Here is a 21324-nt window from a genome sequence, read left to right as displayed (position 1 = left end):
TAGGGTATCTGTCGGGGAGAAGCTATGGGTTGATCACGTCGGGTACTTCCGCCTCGGGCGGATGTGTGTTAGCCAATTATTGGTTTATTCTTCTTTCTACAGTTAATATAGTACTTTACTAAGAGTGTCTACTTTTATTAATTTAGTAATAACTTTGTTGGTATTTTGTGTGCGCACCACTAGACCTAGTTGGTGCCCACTATGGTTTTGGATGTTAAGAAAATGTTGGAAAAAAGAGTTATGAGTCATTATGGTTCACTATTGTTATTTCACATATTAAGTCTGTGCCATATATTCCATGTCATGCTGATGTTTATGCTGTTGAAACCGCTGATGTTCTGGCGGCCTTGGGTTGGGAGGGGGGCCGCCGCTGTCCGCTTGAGTTTATGGCTTGCCAGTCAAGTTTCTCATGGCTCTGGGGGGATTGGGTAGCCATGCCGTCTGTAGTTTCTTCCTTAGATGAGGTACTACCCCCAAAGCCGATACAATTTATTTCTTGGAATGTGGGAGGACTTAATTTCCCAGTCAAGTGACGACGTGTGGTCACGCACCTCAAACGTTTCCATCCCGATGTGATTTTCTTACAGGAAACTCACTGGCTGGCGGGTGAGGAAAATGTATTGAGCACCATGGCTTGGTCCCTGTATCGCTGCTCCCTTTCGCACAAAAGCCAGAGGGGTAGCCATACTTTTTCAGAAAAACCTTCCTGTTACTGTCCTGACAGAAATCATTGATCTCGAGGGCAGATATATTATTATGGACGTAGAACTTTTTCATACAAAATATACCCTTGTCAACTTATATGCCCCGAATGTCAATACACATACATTTATTTAGGACATTGCCCATATTCTTCTAAGTAGAACTAACTACTCCCTAATAGTAGGTGGGGATTATAACATGGTGGACGATCCTACAGTTGACAGATCACCAAGTGTGCCGAGAACCACTGATCCCCAGAGCAGATACCTATTGGCATTTCGAGACTCCTTGGACCTGTCTGACCCATGGAGATTGCTGCACCCGACTGATAAGACGCACACCCATTTATCGTTGGCACATGGAACTTTGTCTCGTATTGACAGGTTTTTCATTGCCGATGACTTAATGTCCCAGATTGCTGGGGTAGATATATCAGACATATTGATCTCAGATAATGCAACGTCACATTAGCGCTGGCTCATCCCCACATGCATTCGACAGATCGTATCTGGCGATTTCCACAATACCTGGCAAATTCGGAGGACTTTAAACTATAACTAACATATCATTGGACTAATTACGTTGATGACAACATAGAATATTGGGACAAAACCTGAAATTTTTTGGAAAGCCTCAAAGGCAGTGATGCGGGGTCATATTATTAGTTATGTCACCCGGAAAAAATAAGAAATTTACTTACCGATAATTCTATTTCTCATAGTCCGTAGTGGATGCTGGGAACTCCGTAAGGACCATGGGGAATAGCGGCTCCGCAGGAGACTGGGCACAAAAGTAAAAGCTTTAGGACTAGCTGGTGTGCACTGGCTCCTCCCCCTATGACCCTCCTCCAAGCCTCAGTTAGGATACTGTGCCCGGACGAGCGTACACAATAAGGAAGGATTTTGAATCCCGGGTAAGACTCATACCAGCCACACCAATCACACTGTACAACCTGTGATCTGAACCCAGTTAACAGCATGATAACAGAGGAGCCTCTGAAAAGATGGCTCACAACAATAATAACCCGATTTTTGTAACAATAACTATGTACAAGTATTGCAGACAATCCGCACTTGGGATGGGCGCCCAGCATCCACTACGGACTATGAGAAATAGAATTATCGGTAAGTAAATTCTTATTTTCTCTGACGTCCTAGTGGATGCTGGGAACTCCGTAAGGACCATGGGGATTATACCAAAGCTCCCAAACGGGCGGGAGAGTGCGGATGACTCTGCAGCACCGAATGAGAGAACTCCAGGTCCTCCTCAGCCAGGGTATCGAATTTGTAAAATTTAGCAAACGTGTTTGCCCCTGACCAAGTAGCTGCTCGGCAAAGTTGTAAAGCCGAGACCCCTCGGGCAGCCGCCCAAGATGAGCCCACCTTCCTTGTGGAATGGGCTTTTACAGATTTTGGCTGTGGCAGGCCTGCCACAGAATGTGCAAGCTGAATCGTACTACAAATCCAACGAGCAATCGTCTGCTTAGAAGCAGGAGCACCCAGCTTGTTGGGTGCATACAGGATAAACAGCGAGTCAGATTTTCTGACTCCAGCCGTCCTGGAACATATATTTTCAGGGCCCCGACTACGTCCAGCAACTTGGAGTCCTCCAAGTCCCTAGTAGCCGCAGGCACCACAATAGGCTGGTTCATGTGAAACGCTGAAACCACCTTAGGGAGAAGTTGAGAGCGAGTCCTCAGTTCTGCCCTGTCTGAATGAAAAATTAGGTAAGGGCTTTTATATGATAAAGCCGCCAATTCTGAGACACGCCTGGCTGAAGCCAGTGCTAACAGCATGACCACTTTCCATGTGAGATATTTTAATTCCACAGTGGTGAGTGGTTCAAACCAATGTGACTTTAGGAGACTCAACACTACATTGAGATCCCAAGGTGCCACTGGAGGCACAAAAGGAGGCTGTATATGCAGTACCCCTTTGACAAACGTCTGAACTTCAGGCACTGAAGCCAGTTCTTTTTGGAAGAATATTGACAGGGCCGAAATTTGAACCTTAATGGACCCTAATTTTAGACCCATAGATAGTCCTGTTTGCAGGAAATGCAGGAAACGACCCAGTTGAAATTCCTCTGTAGGGGCCTTCTTGGCCTCACACCACGCAACATATTTTCGCCAAATGCGGTAATAATGTTTCGCGGTTACATCCTTCCTGGCCTTGATCAGGGTAGGGATGACTTCATCTGGAATGCCTTTTTCCTTCAGGATCCGGCGTTCAACCTCCATGCCGTCAAACGCAGCCGCGGTAAGTCTTGGAACAGACAAGGTCCCTGCTGGAGCAGGTCCTTTCTTAGAGGTAGAGGCCACGGGTCCTCCGTGAGCATCTCTTGAAGTTCCGGGTACCAAGTCCTCCTTGGCCAATCCGGAGCCACGAGTATAGTTCTTACTCCTCTCCTTCTTATGATTCTCAATACTTTGGGTATGAGAGGCAGAGGAGGGAACACATACCAGAGCGTCCACCGCTATCGCCTGAGGGTCCCTTGACCTGATGCAATATCTGTCTAGTTTCTTGTTGAGGCGAGACGCCATCATGTCCACCTTTGGTTTTTCCCAACGGTTTACAATCACGTGGAAGACTTCTGGGTGAAGTCCCCACTCCCCCGGGTGGAGGTCGTGTCTGCTGAGGAAGTCTGCTTCCCAGTTGTCCACTCCCGGAATGAACACCGCTGACAGTGCTGTCACATAATTTTCCGCCCAGCGAAGAATTCTTGCAGCTTCTGCCATTGCCCTCCTGCTTCTTGTGCCGCCCTGTCTGTTTACGTGGGCGACTGCCGTGATGTTGTCCGATTGGATCAATACCGACTGACCCTGAAGCAGAGGCCTTGCTTGACTTAGGGCATTGTAAATTGCCCTTAGTTCCAGGATATTTATGTGAAGAGACGTTTCCATGCTTGACCACAAGCCCTGGAAATTTCTTCCCTGTGTGACTGCTCCCCAGCCTCTCAGGCTGGCATCCGTGGTCACCAGAATCCAGTCCTGAATGCCGAATCTGCGGCCCTCTAGAAGATGAGCACTCTGCAACCACCACAGGAGAGACACCCTTGTCCTTGGAGATAGGGTTATCCGCGGATGCATCTGAAGATGCGATCCGGACCATTTGTCCAGCAGATCCCACTGAAAAGTTCTTGCATGGAATCTTCCGAATGGAATCGCTTCGTAAGAAGCCACCATCTTTCCCAGGACCCTTGTGCATTGATGCACTGACACTTGTCCTGGTTTCAGGAGGTTCCTGACTAGCTCGGATAACTCCCTGGCCTTCTCTTCCGGGAGAAACACCTTTTTCTGGACTGTGTCCAGAATCATCCCTAGGAACAGTAGACGTGTTGTTGGAATCAGCTGCGATTTTGGAATATTTAGAATCCACCCGTGCTGACGTAGCACTACCTGAGATAGTGCTACTCCGACCTCTAACTGTTCCCTGGACCTTGCCCTTATCAGGAGATCGTCCAAGTAAGGGATAATTAAGACGCCTTTTCTTCGAAGAAGAATCATCATTTCGGCCATTACCTTGGTAAAGACCCGTGGTGCCGTGGACAATCCAAACGGCAGCATCTGAAACTGATAATGACAGTTTTGTACCTGAGGTACCCTTGGTGAGAAGGGTTCCAGGTTCGCTATCACTGCTCTGAGTGACTCCATCTTGAATTTGAACCTTTTTATGTAAGTGTTCAATGATTTCAGATTTAAAATCGGTCTCACCGAGCCGTCCGGCTTCGGTACCACAAACAGCGTGGAGTAATACCCCTTTCCCTGTTGTAGGAGGGGTACCTTGATTATCACCTGCTGGGAATACAGCTTGTGAATAGCTTCCAATACTGCCTCCTTGTCGGAGGGAGACGTTGGTAGAGCAGACTTCAGGAACCGGCGAGGGGGAGACGTCTCGAATTCCAATTTGTACCCCTGTGATACTACCTGCAGGATCCAGGGGTCCACTTGCGAGTGAGCCCACTGCGCGTTGAAATTTTTGAGACGGGCCCCCACTGTGCCTGAGTCCGCTTGTAAAGCCCCAGCGTCATGCTGAAGACTTGGCAGAAGCGGGGGAGGGCTTCTGATCCTGGGAAGAGGCTGTCTGCTGCAGTCTTTTTCCCCTTCCTCTGCCCCGGGGCAGAAATGAGTGGCCTTTTGCCCGCTTGCCCTTATGGGGACGAAAGGACTGAGTTTGAAAAGACGGTGTCTTTTTCTGCTGAGAGGTGACCTGGGGTAAAAAGGTGGATTTCCCAGCCGTCGCCGTGGCCACCAGGTCCGATAGACCGACCCCAAATAACTCCTCCCCTTTATACGGCAATACTTCCATATGCCGTTTGGAATCCGCATCACCTGACCACTGTCGTGTCCATAAACTTCTTCTGGCAGAAATGGACAGCGCACTTACTCTTGATGCCAGGGTGCAAATATCCCTCTGTGCATCTCGCATATATAGTAATGCATCCTTTAAATGCTTTATAGTCAATAATATACTGTCCCTATCCAGGGTATCAATATTTTCAGTCAGGGAATCCGACCAAGCCACTCCAGCGCTGCACATCCAGGCTGAGGCGATTGCTGGTCGTAGTATAACACCAGTATGTGTGTATATACCCTTTAGGATATTTTCCAGCTTTCTATCAGCTGGTTCCTTGAGGGCGGCCGTATCAGGAGACGGCAACGCCACTTGTTTTGATAAGCGTGTGAGCGCCTTATCTACCCTAGGGGGTGTTTCCCAACGCGCCCTAACCTCTGGCGGGAAAGGGTATAATGCCAATAATTTATTAGAAATCAGCAGTTTTTTATCGGGGGAAACCCACGCTTTGTCACACACCTCATTTAATTCATCTGATTCAGGAAAAACTATGGGTAGCTTTTTCACACCCCACATAATACCCCTTTTTGTGGTACTTGTAGTATCAGAAATGTTCAAAGCCTCCTTCATTGCCGTGATCATGTAACGTGTGGCCCTACTGGACATTACGTTTGTCTCGTCACCGTCGACGCTGGAGTCAGTATCCGTGTCTGGGTCTGTGTCGACCATCTGAGGTAACGGGCGCTTTAGAGCCCCTGACGGTGTTTGAGACGCCTGGACAGGCACTAACCGATTTGCCGGCTGTCTCATGTCGTCAACAGTTTTTTGCAAAGTGCTGACACTGTCACGTAATTCCTTCCATACGACCATCCAGTCAGGTGTCGACTCCCTAGGGGGTGACATCACTATTACAGGCAATTGCTCCGCCTCCACATAATTTTCCTCCTCATACATGTCGACACAATCGTACCGACACACAGCACACACACAGGGAATGCTCTGATAGAGGACAGGACCCCACGAGCCCTTTGGGGAGACAGAGGGAGAGTTTGCCAGCACACACCAGAGCGCTATATATATACAGGGATAACCTTATATAAGTGTTTCTCCCTTCTATAGCTGCTGTATTTGTATTATCTGCCAATTAGTGCCCCCCCTCTCTTGTTTTACCCCGATTCTGTAGCAGGACTGCAGGGGAGAGTCAGGGAGCCGTCCTTCCAGCAGAGCTGTGAGGGAAAATGGCGCTTGTGTGCTGAGGAGATAGGCTCCGCCCCCTTTTCGGCAGCCTTTTCTCCCGCTTTTTTTAGGAAAACTGGCAGGGGTTAAATGCATCCATATAGCCCAGGAGCTATATGTGATGCATTTCTTTAGCCATATAAGGTTTAAAACGGGTTTTATTGCGTCTCAGGGCGCTCCCCCCCAGCGCCCTGCACCCTCAGTGACCGGAGTGTGAAGTGTGCTGAGAGCAATGGCGCACAGCTGCAGTGCTGTGCGCTACCTTATTGAAGACAGGAACGTCTTCTGCCGCCGATTTTTCCGGACCTCTTCGCTCTTCTGGCTCTGTAAGGGGGCCGGCGGCGCGGCTCCGGGACCCATCCAAGCTGAGCCTGTGATCGTCCCTCTGGAGCTAATGTCCAGTAGCCAAGAAGCCCAATCCACTCTGCATGCAGGTGAGTTCGCTTCTTCTCCCCTTAGTCCCACGATGCAGTGAGCCTGTTGCCAGCAGGTCTCACTGAAAATAAAAAACCTATTTAAACTTTTACTCTAAGCAGCTCAGGAGAGCTACCTAGCATGCACCCTTCTCGGCCGGGCACAAAAATCTAACTGAGGCTTGGAGGAGGGTCATAGGGGGAGGAGCCAGTGCACACCAGCTAGTCCTAAAGCTTTTACTTTTGTGCCCAGTCTCCTGCGGAGCCGCTATTCCCCATGGTCCTTACGGAGTTCCCAGCATCCACTAGGACGTCAGAGAAAAAGAGATTCCAAATTGGAATACACTATGTTAAAAGCAACTTTGTCCAGAACCTTCCGAATGCATACCTCTAATCCGACAGAGACTACCCTTGATGAATACAAACAGGCTAGACGCCTACTTGAAACCTACTTAGCTACCCAAGCGAAACATTCCTTAGATTTCACCAAAAATAAATTTTATAGGTGGGGCAATAAGGCTGGTAGGTTATTGGCGGTCATTTCTAGACCCCCCCCCCAAAAAAAACGACATGTTATAACCACCATACACCACCCAAGGTCCGGCCGGGTTATCACAAAGTCTCAAGAAATAGTAGAACAATTTCAGTCATACTTTCAGTCCTTGTTTCAATCGACACAAATAGATACTGATATACAAACACAGTTGCTCACAGATGTAATATTGCCCCCCCTGACCAGAGACCAGAGAGAGGCTCTTGTGGGTCCTATCACGGCGGAGGAAATTAACATCGCCATTTCCAATTTGGCCCATGGTAAGTCCCCAGGCCCAGATGACTTGTCGGGCGATTATTACCGCATGTTGCAGGCCCAAATTGTCCCTTCATTACTGGAATTATTTCACGCAATACATGAACGGAGTTCCCCATCCCCGCTTTTTAATGAAGCTTTTATTACCCTTATCCCCAAACCTGGTAGGGACACTAATATCCTTTCCTCCTACAGACCAATTAGTCTGCTAAATGTAGACTACAAACTACTGGCCAAGATAATGGCGCCGCGGCTCCAATCCATTCTTCCTGATATTCTCACCACGACACAAATGGGTTTTGTAACTGGCAGACACGCGGTTAAGGCAATCCGCATGGCATTAGCAGCGTCCCAGTCTCCCTGCACAGACTCAAACATGCTTCTTAGCCTCGATGCCAATAAGGCTTTTGATATGGTACTATGGCCACATTTGTTTGCTGTGTTGGAGAGAAGGGGGTTTGACACGAGCTTTATTAACTATATACGATATATCTACACCGCTCCATCTGCCTCCCTATTAATTAACGGGATCAGAGGCCAACGATTCTTATTGGAAAGGGGAACCCGTCAAGGATGTCCTCTATCGCCTCTGCTATTTAACTTTGCCCTCGACCCGCTACTTAGGACATTGCAGGATTGGTCTGTTTTTAGAGGTATAAAAGTGGGTGGTCAGGAAATTAAACTTTCAGCTATCGCTGACGATATCCTTCTTTATATATCGGACCCCGAGCATTCCCTTACTCAAATTTTGGACAAGATTCAATTATTTGGCCTTATTTCTGGTTTTAGTATTAATATGGACAAATCTAAAGCCTGGTTATTGTGTGGCAATGTGACATGTCCGACTTGGGCCAGACGTTTTCCCTTACATTGGGTTTCCACATATATTATATACTTGGGTGTTAAGGTACCACGTTATATTTCAGAACTCTACACACTTAACATACATAAGGTAATACACACTGTAACCGATGATATTAAGAGATGGGAGCGTCTTCCATTGTCATATCTTGGTAGGGCTAGCCTCTTAAAAATGGTGGCTATACCACGCATACTGTACCCCTTGCAAACGCTTCCCATACTGCTGACGAAGCAAGACTCACAACAAATTAATAAACTTATTAGAACCTTCATATGGAAGGGGGGCCGAGCACGTATCGCTCTGCGCAAGCTTGCTCAACCTAAATCCAATGGGGGTATCAATTTTCCAGATGTAGTGGTTTATAATCATGCTGCTCTTCTGAGACACTTAAGGGACTGGTTGCAGAACAGCTCTATCTACACGAATACATTCCTCGAACAGTGCTTCTTACCGACTGTAGCCTTGACATGTTTCCTCCACCAGCATGATTCGGAAGTACCTGATCATATTCGGTCTAATCCTCTTCTATGGTCTACCAGGAAGATGTGGCACATACTGCGACATGACGCAAAATTGTATCCGTATCATTCCTTACACCTGCCCTTAATTAAAAACCCAGACTTCTTAGACGGCGTGGCTGACCATCCCTTCAGGGTGTGGGGGGAGGCTGGTATAACGTCAATTCGCTCCATGGAGGACCATAGTCTACTCACCTTTTCAGAAGTCTCAGCGAAGCATGATGCGATTGCTTCGTCTCCCCTCCCATTTCTACAGACGCAATTCTATGTCAGGCATGTCCTTGCACGTTTGGTGGATGGGGACTGGACCAACCCTCTGGACGGCCTCTTAACACACCCTGTACCGAGTCGTAAGGCCATTTCCATCCATTACACTTTAAGAAAAATATTAGATCACGCTACTGTGAGGGGTGGTATGTCCACATGGTTGGTTCACTTTCCTGGTCTGACCATACCAATTATGGAAAAATCGTTAGTTTATTCCCGAAAAGTCCTCCCAGCAAGCATGTACACTGAATTGTTTCTTAATGTGTATCACAATACTTACTTATCCCCATTGCGGCGCTTCCATATGGGAGCGACTGACTCACATTCCTGCCCAAAATGCCACCAGAGTGAAGCGGACACCTTTCATTGTTTGTGGACATGTCCGATTGTGCAATACTTTTGGCATCTAGTTAGGTTATTAGGTTTGCCTCTGCATATCTCCTATGTACCCTTTACCCCCGAATGGGCAGTATTGGGTATCATCGACCCTGCCCTCCGCATGCCGTCGGAATGTAGAAAACTATTGATAGCCTTAAGTGCAGCGGCGGGAAAAAGACAATATCACAGGGGTGGATAGATAGTACACCACCACAGATACCACTATTTTTAAATAAACTTCATCATATATTTAGGATGGATTGGGTGGAGGCTATTGTAGATAAAGGTAAACAAGTGGAACGTTTTTTCCACCTGTGGGAATCCTACATCTCCACTTTGCCTCTCACTACACGTCTAAACATTCATAACAGCCTTAAAAACACCACATGGTACCTGACTAGATTGGCTGCACAGGAACAACCTATATCGTTGGTCTAGGTGTGGGCAGATATGGCGGTCTCTCCCTCTGGGTCGATCATACTGTGTACAATAACATTAGCATGATAACAGACAAAAAAAAAATTAAATTAATGTTTTTATTATTCGATAAAGTAGAAGAAATTGTTGTATACTTTCTGACTTTAATGTCTATGTTATTCTACTTTGTGATATTTATACGATATGTGATTTCCATGATGTCTTAAAAAAAAAAAAAAAAAAAAAAAAAAAAAGTGTTACTAGTTTATTTTTATCAATTAACAAAATGCAAAGTGACAAGAGTAGAAAAGGAGATTTATGGTAGACTAACCATTGCTAAATCTCTTTCTGTGAAGTACACTGGATTCCACAGGGAACAACAACGGGGTGTAGAGCTGGATCTTGATCCGAGGCACCAACAAGCTAAAGCTTTGATTGTTCCCAGGATGCACTGCAACTCCTCTATAGCCCCGCCTCCAGGCACTGGAGCTCAGTTTTGTTAACCAGTTCAATGCAGTAGCAGGTAAGAGAGACGGTAGATGTTAGTCACATAGAACCACATTCTCACGACAGGAGAAGGGACTAGCGGCTAATGCCGTAAAAACCCAAAAGAAGCTAAGTGCGTCAGGGTGGGCGCCCTGTGGAATCCAGTGTACCTCGCAGAAAGAGAATTAACAATGATAAGTCTACCATAAATCTCCTTTTCTGCAGCGGGGTACACTGGTATTACACAGGGAATAACTTCAGGGATGTCCTAAAGCAGTTCCTCATGGGAGGGGATGCACTGTAGTGGGCACAAGAACCCGGCGTCCAAAAGGTAGCATCCTGGGAGGCGGAAGTATCAAAGGCATAGTACCTAATGAAAACGTTCACTGAGGACCATGTAGCCGCCTTACACAATTGTTCTGCGGACGTGTCTCGGCGGGCCGCCCAAGAAGGTCTAACACACGGAGTAGAATGGGCTTTGATAGCAGCAGGAGCTGGGAGCCCAGCCTGCGCATAGGCTTGTGCAATCTCTATTCTAATCCATCTGGCCAAAGTTTGCTTATTCGCAGGCCAGCCACGTTTGTGAAAACCAAAAAGTACAAAAAGGGAATCTGACCTCCAGATAGAGGCAGTACTTTCCACATAAATACGGAGAGCCCGTACAACATCCAAAGACCTTTCTTTGGAGGACAAACCAGAAGAGATTAAGGCCGGAACCACAATCTCCTGGTTAAGGTGAAAAGATGATACCACCTTAGGCAAATAACCTGGGCGAGTTCGAAGTACTGCCTGGTCATGGTGAATAATAAGAAAGGGTGGACGGCAGGACAAAGCGCCTAAGTCCGACACCCTCCTAGCAGAAGCAATAGCCAACAGAAACACGTCCTTAAGCGTAAGGCATTTAAGGTCCAAAGACTCATGAGGTTCAAATGGAGACTCTTGCAGGGCATTTAAGACGACAGACAGATCCCATGGAGCCACAGGAGGGACATAGGGAGGCTGAATCCGTAGAACACCTTGAGTGAAAGTGTGAATGTCAGGAAGAGACGCAATTTTTCTCTGAAACCACACTGACAAGGCAGAAATATGAACCTTGAGGGAGGCCAGACGAAGGCCCAAGTCTATGCCTTGTTGTAGAAAAGCCAAAAGTCTGGAAGTTCTAAAAGTATATGTATCATACTTCTTAGCCGCACACCATGTGAAGTAAGAAGTCCAGACCCTGTAATAAATCCAAGCCGAAGCCAGTTTACGGGCTTTCAACATAGTTTGAATAACTGCCTCAGAGAATCCTTCTGCTCTCAGAAGTGATGCTTCAAGAGCCACACCGTCAAAACCAGTCTGGCCAGGTCCGGGTTGACACAAGGGCCCTGATCGAGGAGGTCGGGGGATTGAGGAAGTGGAAGAGGACGCTCGATCAATAGACCCTGCAGGTCTGAGAACCAATACCATGTGGGCCATGCTGGAGAGACTAGAAGTAGTATTCCTCCTTCTTGCTTGAACTTCCGTATTACCCTGGGCAGGAGTGACACTGGAAGGAACATGTATGACAGCTGAAAGTTCCATGGAATTGCCAGTGCGTCCACGAATGCTGCTTGAGGATCCCTTGCTCCGAAGACCGGAACCTTGTGATTGTGTCGAGACGCCATCAGGTCTACATGTGGTAGGCCCCACTTGTCCACTAGGAGTTGAAAGACTTCGGGATTAAGACTCCTCTCCGGTGTGCACATCCTGACGACTGAGGAAGTCCGCTTCCCAGTTGAGGACCCCCGGAATGAACACTGCCGATATGGCTGGCAGACGGCGTTCCGCCCATTAGAGGATTTTTGACACTTCCATCATTGCCATGCGGCTTCAAATGCCACCTTGATGATTTATGTACGCCTGTTGGTTCTGTAGCCACCAGCTCAGTGACAGATGAACCTCCGGAGCCAAGGAGATCATTACAGATCTGATCCGATGAGGCAGGCCGTCCCATTTGCAAAGGAGTAACCTCTGCAGAGGGCGGGAATGAAATTGAGTGTACTCTACCATGTCGAAAGCAGACACCATGAAGCCTAGTACTTGCATCGCCGAGTGTATCGATACTCTCTGGCGAGAAAGGAAGCATCTGATCTTGTCCTGAAGTTTCAGGACCTTCTCCGGAGACAGAAACAGTCTTTGGTGGTGTGTGTCCAACAGCGCCCCCAGGTGCTTCATACTCCAAGCAGGGACCAGCGAGGACTTCTTCCAATTGATGAGCCACCCGTGGGCTTGAAGGAATTGGACCGACATCTCCAGTTGACTGAGGACGACATCTTGGGAGTTCGCCAGAATCAGCAAGTCGTCCAGATATGGCAGGATTCCGATTCCCTGACAACAGAGAAAAGCAGTCATCACGGCCATTACGTTGTTGAAAATCTGAGGTGCCGTGGCCAGCCTGGAATTGATAATGTAGGTTGCCAATAGCAAACCGCAGATATTGCTGATGCTAAATGGCAATAGGTATGTGCAGGTAAGCATCCTGTATGTCCAGGGATACCATGTAGTCCTCGGGTTCCATGGTCAGCACAATAGAGCGCATAGTTTCCATAAGGAATTTGGACATTCTCTCAAACTTGTTCAATGATTTGAGGTTGAGGATAAGCCAGAAAGACCCATTCGGTTTCGGAACTAGAAACAGGGTCGAATAGTATCCCCTGCCTCTCTGTGACAGATACCAGGCCAGGGCGAACTGCAGAAGTCGGCCTCCCACCCTGGGTCCCCCAGGGGGAGGCCCGCCCCATCATGCAGCAGGCTTGTCTTGTTTGGAAGCAGGCTGACAGGCAGCCCAGGATTGTTTAGATTTGGGCTTAGTGGTTTTGGAAGTACGAGCCTGTCTCAATTGCCTGAACCTATGCTTCAATTCCTTTTGCCGCACAAGAGGCAGCCATAGTGGGGTCTATGTACCGCACCTATAAGAGTGTAAATAAGACTTCAGGCATCCCTCCACACGCTTATCTATCGGTTCCTTCAGTGAGGTGACAGTGGTGACAGGCAGAGTAGAGGACACCACAAGACGGCCGACATAAGAGTCCACCGGCGGTGGAGTTTACCACTTGTTGCTCAACTTCACAGGGATAGGATAACGAGCTAGCATCTTTTTAGACAGGAAAAACTTCTTACCTTCTGACCAGGATTCCGGACATATGTCAATTAAGAGATCAGAGTGAGATAAAACTACTTTAGCAACTTTCTGATGTATAAACTTATCAGGTTTCTTAGCTGTAACAGGAGGCTCAATGTCATCATCAGTTTGGAGAATCAGCTTGATAGCCTCCACTAGGTCAGGAACATCAACCTGGGTTGCAGATTCCTCATCAGAAGCAACTGAATCAATCAGTATATTCCCCATCTTCATCGGAAGAATTATCCGAAATATTAGTGGATTGTGAGGAAGAAATGGCCCGCTTATATGACCCCTTGGCCCCAGAGGGACGAGGGATGGACTTTTGTCTAACCAAAGTCTGATTTGATTGCTGTAACTGGGTAAACAAAGTATCCGCCCATTGCGGATTAACTACAGGGAAAATATGTGGCTGCAATGGCACAGAAGGCACCACAGGGGGTGTGAGACACGTTACAAGCATAGTCAGCATATTTGAAAAAGCTGCCCAAGGTGGGTCCTGATTGGCCACAGGCGGACTGGGAGATGTATGACTCCCAGTGCCTGAACCAACAGCTAACACTTCCCCCACTGGTGAATCCATGACGACAGTACTGTAAGATGCAGGAGCGTCCGCGGATGTCCCACCCTGTGAAGCAGACATCATGTGGGATGTAGCCTTAGGATGTAATAGTACAATATAGCCAGACAAACACCAAAAAAAAAACCCAGCAAATAATCCCCTGTGTTTTGTGACAGTAAATACAGAGCACAAACAGAGGATATAAGTGGTGTGGGGTGACTGAAACACACAGTGAGAAATACAAACAGTATACCCTGTGTAGCACTATATATTATATGAGACCCTGACGCACCTAGTCCCCAAGGGTACAGAATATAGTGATAACAAACGTGTGACACACAAGAGTGGAATCCACACAGCAGCTATAGGCACACTCAGTCACAGGTACAATGCAGGAATTATCACATATAACAATAAAACTGCACTGGACTAGTAATTACATATAGATATGTATGTATGTATGTATGTATGTAAGTATGTATACAGATATAACAATGCACAGTAAACACTGGATGTATATCACAGAATACCTGTACTAAATATGCAGACAGCAGTACACTTGTTCTTAACTAACACTGTCTATAATGACATGTATAATACTTAAGTGTCTGTAAATGCACAGCACTGATTATACAGGCGGATTTACAGAGAAGCTAGTGCCCAGCAGTCCCGGAGATCAGCCCAGCTATGTAGTGGGGGGGGGGGGGGGGGGGGGGAGAGAAGAGAGAGAGAGAGAGAGAGAGAGAGAGAGAGAGAGAGAGAGAGAGAGAGAGAGAGAGAGAGAGAGAGAGAGAGAGAGAGAGAGAGAGAGAGAGATCCAGGGCGGGAACCCTAGCAGTAAATGGCGCCCGGAGCTGGGGCTACAGGTCAGCGCTTTATTTCCTCTGCTGGACTTCACCACCGGTTACTGTGGAGACTTTTGCACATGTATTTTAATAAATCCGACTTGTGCTCCTTGCCCTGGTGGATATAGTGGGATCCCTGTGCAACACAGTGTCCACGTCAGCGGCACGGTCCGTCTCCTGGGACCGCGACCGGATTGCGATTTACCTTACCTCCCTCCTTTAAGTGCAGCCACATGATCCTGGAGAATAACAGCAGTGGTGTGCCTGAATAAAAACGGTGTGTCCCCGCTGCAAGTTCCCGGGAACCAGGCCGCGAGAGTATGCAGCGCCGCTGAGGGAGGTGATGGAGCCGAAGCACAGCATGTCATAAAGACATAGAAAGTGTTCAATTTGAAGTCTTCTAAAAAAAGGTCTTTTCAGGGCTGCCTAGCGCAGCCCCACCTGTTAGTGACCTGCACTGTAGGCACCAACTTACAAACTGAGCTCCAGTGCCTGGAGGCGGGGCTATAGAGGAGGAGGTGCAGTGCATCCTGGGCACAGTCAAAGCTTTAGCCTGTTGGTGCCTTGGATCAAGATCCAACTCTACACCCCGATGTTATTCCCTGTGGAATTCCAGCGTACCCCGATGCAGAAATGTAAATTAAATCATTAGTTGGCGTGACCACCCTTTGTATGCTGTTTTGAAGGCATTTTTCTAGGTACACAAGTCAGGGATTTTGTAGGATTATAGCCAGGTATATGACTAACCAGTGATATCAAACAGGTGATAATTAGCATAAATTTTCATACGTAGGTTGAAACATTTTAATTACCTGAAACAGAAACAGCTGTGTAGGTGGCTTTTAAACTGGGTGGAGAACAGCCAAACTCTGCAACCAAGGTGAGGTTGTGGAAGACAGTTTCATGTGACAGGTCATACACAATGGCAAGACTGAGCACAGCAACAATTCAAAAGGTAGTTATACTGCATCAGCAAGTTCTCTCCCAGACAAAGATGTCAAGGTAGACTGGGTTTTCAAGATGTGCTATTCAAGCTATTTTGAAGAAGCATAAAGAAACGTTGAGGACTGAAAAAGCAGTGGCCGGTCAAGGAAACTTAGAGAATCAGATGAAAGACTCATCATGCTTACTTCACTTCAAAATCAGAACATGTCCAGCAGTGGCATCATCTCTGAACTGGCAGAAGGTAGTGGGTTCACCGAACGGTGGAGAGCGGTACAATGAGTGTCTGCAGGCAACAGTGAAGCATGGTGGAGGTTCCTTGTAAGTTTGGGGCTGCATTTCAGCAAATGAAGTTGAGGATTTAATCAGGCAAGTACTACTACTTATGCATCATGCAATACCATCAGGGAGGAGTCTTATTATTTATTTATTCTGCAGCAGAACAATGAACACAGACATACAGCCAATGCCATTAAGAACTATCTTCAGCATAAAGAACAAGGAGTCCTGGAAGTGATGATATGGCCCCCACAGAGCCCTGATCTCAACATCGAGTCTGTCTGGGATTACATGAAGAGACAGAAGGATTTGAGCAAGCCTACATCCACAGAAGATCTATGGTTAGATGTCTGGAACAACGTCCTGCCGAGTTCCTTTAAAAACTGTGTGCAAGTGTACCTAGAAGAATTGATGCTGTTTTGAAGCAAATATTGAATTAATTTAGATTTCTCTTCTGTTCACTCACTTTGCATTTTGTTAATTGACAAACTATTAATACTTCTATTTTTTTAAAGCATTCTTACTTTATAGCATTTTGCCACACCTGCCTAAACTTTTGCACAGTACTGTCCGTATACACAGAACTAAAGACTACAATATTACAGATTGTGTTTAAAATGTACAAAATGATGCAAATCATAATTTCTATCAATCAAGGCGCAATGAAACTAAGGGCTCTATTTAAGGACAAGCCATTACCCCATTTAGCACTCGCTACAGGGGTTATGAGATCTGTTCAGTATCTAGCAAACTGTGGTAAGTTTAACTTACTGTTTGTGGTTGTACCTGCTGGATGAAAGTGCAATGCGCATTACTCAATACCACGTCACTGACTGCCAGCAACACAGCAGAGGAGTCTGCATATCTTCATTGTACAGGTAAGGAAAGTTAAATACCAAAGGCATAAGCATTACTGTGATACTAAAGAAAATATGTAGCCAGTATTTAGTATTGTTGCTAAATGGAGACCTAAATGTAAAAAAAAAAAAAAAAAAAAAAAAAAAGGTGACTGATTTTTATTTTTTTTTAATTTATTTTTTGATAATCATAGTTTTTTATATATTTTTTTCCCCCCCCAATATTACATTTTTATTGCTTTTTTTAAAGACAAGAGTCAAGGGGAGGGATACAGAAAAGGGATTTAGGCTTTTAATGCAGATTTTAGAATCCTAGCGCTGTCCCAGAGTCTACAGCGCATGCGCAGATCTCCAGGAAAAAGAAACGGCGGACATTTTCCCAGTGATTGCTGCTGCACCGCAGGACTCCGGAGGGTATTAAAAATAATGGGTGCAGGGTGCACACACTGCACCCATTATAAATAGGCCAGTGGCTCTATTCATGTAGAACAGGCATTCCCAACCGCGGTCCTCAAGGCACACCAACAGTGCAGGTTTTAGTGATATCCAGGCATCAGCACATATGGTTAAATCAAGATAACTGAGGTACTAATGAAGTCACCTGTGTTCAAGCATGGATATCACTAAAACCAGGACTGTTAGTGTGCCTTGAGGACCGTGGTTGGGAAACACTGATGTAGAATATGAACTGGCTAAAGTAAATATTACTATATAGCGCATCATATCTATGCGATACATAGTAATATTGTGTAGCCTACTAGCCATTCATAAAAACGTATCTGTCCAGCAACATACTTCAATAAATGGACCCTCCGCAATCTTGGCAAACAGTGCTAACACAGACATATTGGAACGCCGATAAGTCTTCTACACACTGCACATGCATCGGCAGGGATTCAGCATGATTTATCGGCAGACGGGATGCCGGCTGTCAATATCCTGACAGCAGCATCCCACCTGCCAGAATGCCGGTAGCAGGGCGAATGGAAAGAGTCTCCTTGCAGCCTCGCTGTGCTCGACGCGATGCAAGCTTGGTGTCTCGCTGCACTCGCCACAGGATCTATTTCCACTTTATGGGTGTCGTTGACACCCACGAGTCGGAATAGTCCTAATACGCCAGGATTACAACTGGCAGCATTGACAGCTGGCGGGATTCCAGCGTCGGTATCCTGACTGCCGTGATCTCGACAGCCGGCAAAATAAACGCATTCCGCCAGCAGTGCCATGCACTCCAGTGTCTGCCCACTTCCCAGGGCGACGCAGTACACTAAGGGAAGGAGTGATGGAGGAGCAGTGGACCTAACTGCTCCTGTCCGCTCAGTGAGGGACGTTTCTTCTCATTTTACCATCTCCAGGTAGAGGAGAGACGAAATTGAAAGGAAAAGGAAACATGATGTCTCCATCATGTATTTTCATGCACACCCCTATGATGTTACAGAGCATAACGCAAGTCATAGGGGCAATGATGGGTGCTGCCGTCTACACTGAAGTGATGTCTTAACTGTCAAGGGAGGCATTTGATATGCCGGCTGTCGGGATCCAGGCGCCCACCATACCGAAGCCAGACTCCCGACAGCCAGCATACCGACAGCTATTCTCCCTCTTGGGTAGTCCACGACACCCCTGGAGGGAGAATAAATAGCCCACCGTGCCCGCAGTGAGGCAAGCGCAGCGAACCCGCAAGGGGCTATTTTGCGCTCACCCCATTGCCTGCATGCTGGCGGTCGGGATCCCGGCGCCGGCATCCCAAGCGCCGACATAACATACTACACCCACTGTCAATAGCCTTACCTCTAATTGAATCGCCCCCTTGCACTTTTACTTGTGGTTAAGACTTGTTAAGGTTAGACACTCTTTCAAACCCTGACCGTAAGAAGTTTGTGTCAAAATATTTTTACTGTTATTATAGCAAGCACCCAGCCACCCCTGCTGTACTAGGCATAGGAGAGGCAGCATGTGTTAGTATTGTACAGCGCTGTGTGCGCGGCACTCACCTCCTCTCCTATCCCCGGGGCTCCCTGCGAATAATCCTGGGAAATGAGCTGATCTAGCAACAGGTTGATTTCCGTGCGGAAAGCCTCAGTGTCGGAGGGCTGCAGACTGTTCAGCTTGCTGAGATGCCTGCGGAAGTCCCGCACAGGATCCGGCTGACTGTAGGGCTCCGGTGACACATTGGGAGCAGCAGCAGAAGCGGCCAGCGGGACCAGTCTGCCATGCGACATTTCTCCCAAGTCTTCAATACCTTCCTCGGACGCCATTTTCCGGTTTCACGGCCCGTTGTTATGACAACCAACAGTCACTTCCGAACTCGTTGAGGTCAACATTCATTGCGTCATCATTGTGCGCATTTCAACGTGCATAAAAACATATATTACGCCGTGTACAGCGGGTAAGGTTCTTCCCAGTTCTGCTGTAGGAAAACGGCGCAGGAAGGATAAACGTGTTGTTGCTGACAGCCCGTAGCTGAATGGACCCCAAAAGTTTTTTAGGCGGGACTGTACCAAATATAGAGGTCTGCACTGTGCAGGTATCCCAACAGTCAGACCTCTAAAATGTGTTTTCCAGCTGTCAGTAAAAGCACTTGGCATTGCAGGGGTATTTGTTGACAAGCGAAAAAGGGTTGATGAACAGTTTAGATGTGCTGGGTAAACACCAACAGGGAGAGGACATTTATGTTATCTGTTCATATGTTCTCTCCACACCTGGAATGATAACTAAATTGGGGGTAATTCCATTTGATCGCAGCAGGAAATTTTTTAGCAGTTGGGCAAAACCATGTGCACTGCAGGGGAGGCAGTTATAACATGTGCAGAGAGAGTTAAGGTGGGTACACACTAGTAGATAATATATCTGCAGATCAGTTGATCTGCAGATATATCTATGGACGGATCGGGCAGTGTGCTGTGCATACACACTGCCCGATCCGTCGGGACTGACGTCATGTACATGCCCGCCCAGTTCAGCTGTCAATCACCACCGGCCGCCGCAGCATGTGTACGGGTGGTCAGCCGACCGCCCCGTACACACACAGCGACGCGCCAATATATCGGCCGACGCGATACGTCTGTGAACGACGGAGTTCACAGACGTATCGGCCGTACACACTGGCCGACGGTCCCGCGATATATCTGCCGTTCAAGAGAACGGCCGATATATCGACCAGTGTGTACGGGCCTTTAGATTTGGGTGGGTTATTTTGTTTCTGTGCAGGGTAAATACTGGCTGCTTTATTTTTACACTGCAATTTAGATTGCAGATTGAACTCACCACACCCAAATCTAACTCTCTCTGCACATGTTATATCTGCCTCTCCTGCAGTGCACATGGGCCCTCATTCCGAGTTGTTCGCTCGCAAGCTGCTTTTAGCAGCTTTGCACACGCTAAGCCGCCGCCTACTGGGAGTGAATCTTAGCTTATCAAAATAGCGAACGAAAGATTCGCAATATTGCGAAAAGACTTCTCTGTGCAGTTTCTGAGTAGCTCGAGACTTACTCTTCCAGTGCGATCAGTTCAGTGCTTGTCATTCCTGGTTTGACGTCACAAACACACCCAGCGTTCGCCCAGACACTCCTCCGTTTCTCCAGCCACTCCCGCGTTTTTCCCAGAAACGGTAGCGTTTTCTCAAACACTCCCATAAAACGGCCTGTTTCCGCCCAGAAACACCCACTTCCTGTCAATCACATTACGATCACCAGAACGAAGCAAAAACCTCTTAATGCCGTGAGTAAAATACCTAACTGCATAGCAAATTTACTTGGCGCAGTCGCACTGCGGACATTGCGCATGCGCATTAGCGACTAATCGCTCCATTGCGAGAAAAATATAACGAGCGAACAACTCGGAATGACCACCATGGTTTTGCCCAACTGCTAAAAACTTTCCTGCTGCGATCAACTCAGAATTACCCCCATTATACGATCTATCATGTTAATTTGGGCCCTCATTCCGAGTCGTTCGCTCGGTAATTTTCTTCGCATCGCAGCGTTTTTCAGCTTAGTGCGCATGCGCAATGTTCGCACTGCGACTGCGCCAAGTAATTTTGCTATGAAGATAGTTTTTTTACTCACGGCTTTTTCTTCGCTCCGGCGATCATAGTGTGATTGACAGGAAATGGGTGTTACTGGGCGGAAACACGGCGTTTTATGGGCGTGTGGATAAAAACGCTACCGTTTCCGGAAAAAACGCGGGAGTGGCTGGAGAAACGGAGGAGTGTCTGGGCGAATGCTGGGTGTGTTTATGACGTCAAACCAGGAACGACAAGCACTGAACTGATCGCAGATGCCGAGTAAGTCAGAAGCTACTCTGAAACTGCTAAGTA

At 47.2% G+C, this 21324-nt stretch overlaps 1 protein-coding gene across 3 annotated transcripts in view; it reads right to left on the bottom strand.

Annotated features, from left to right (window-relative positions):
- Nucleotides 1-19694, bottom strand: part of HEATR6 (HEAT repeat containing 6) — a 205568-nt gene extending 185874 nt beyond the window's left edge. The window contains exons 1-2 of one of the 3 annotated variants that reach the window (XM_063954808.1): nt 19001-19694; nt 9870-9956 (exon numbers count right to left, since the gene is read on the bottom strand). In XM_063954808.1, coding sequence (XP_063810878.1) covers nt 9870-9956; nt 19001-19264 — 351 coding nt within the window. In that variant the 5' untranslated portion in view covers nt 19265-19694. The remainder of the gene's footprint in view (nt 1-9869; nt 9957-19000) is intronic. The other 2 variants (XM_063954806.1, XM_063954807.1) reach the window with 2 other exon arrangements.
- Nucleotides 19695-21324: the final 1630 nt, after the last annotated feature.

Source organism: Pseudophryne corroboree, chromosome 2 (genome assembly GCF_028390025.1).
Source record: "Pseudophryne corroboree isolate aPseCor3 chromosome 2, aPseCor3.hap2, whole genome shotgun sequence".
In the NCBI taxonomy this organism is placed as follows: Eukaryota; Metazoa; Chordata; class Amphibia; order Anura; family Myobatrachidae; genus Pseudophryne; species Pseudophryne corroboree.
The sequence above is the reverse complement of the archived record's forward strand: the minus strand, read 5'-3'. Positions and strand labels throughout refer to the sequence as shown.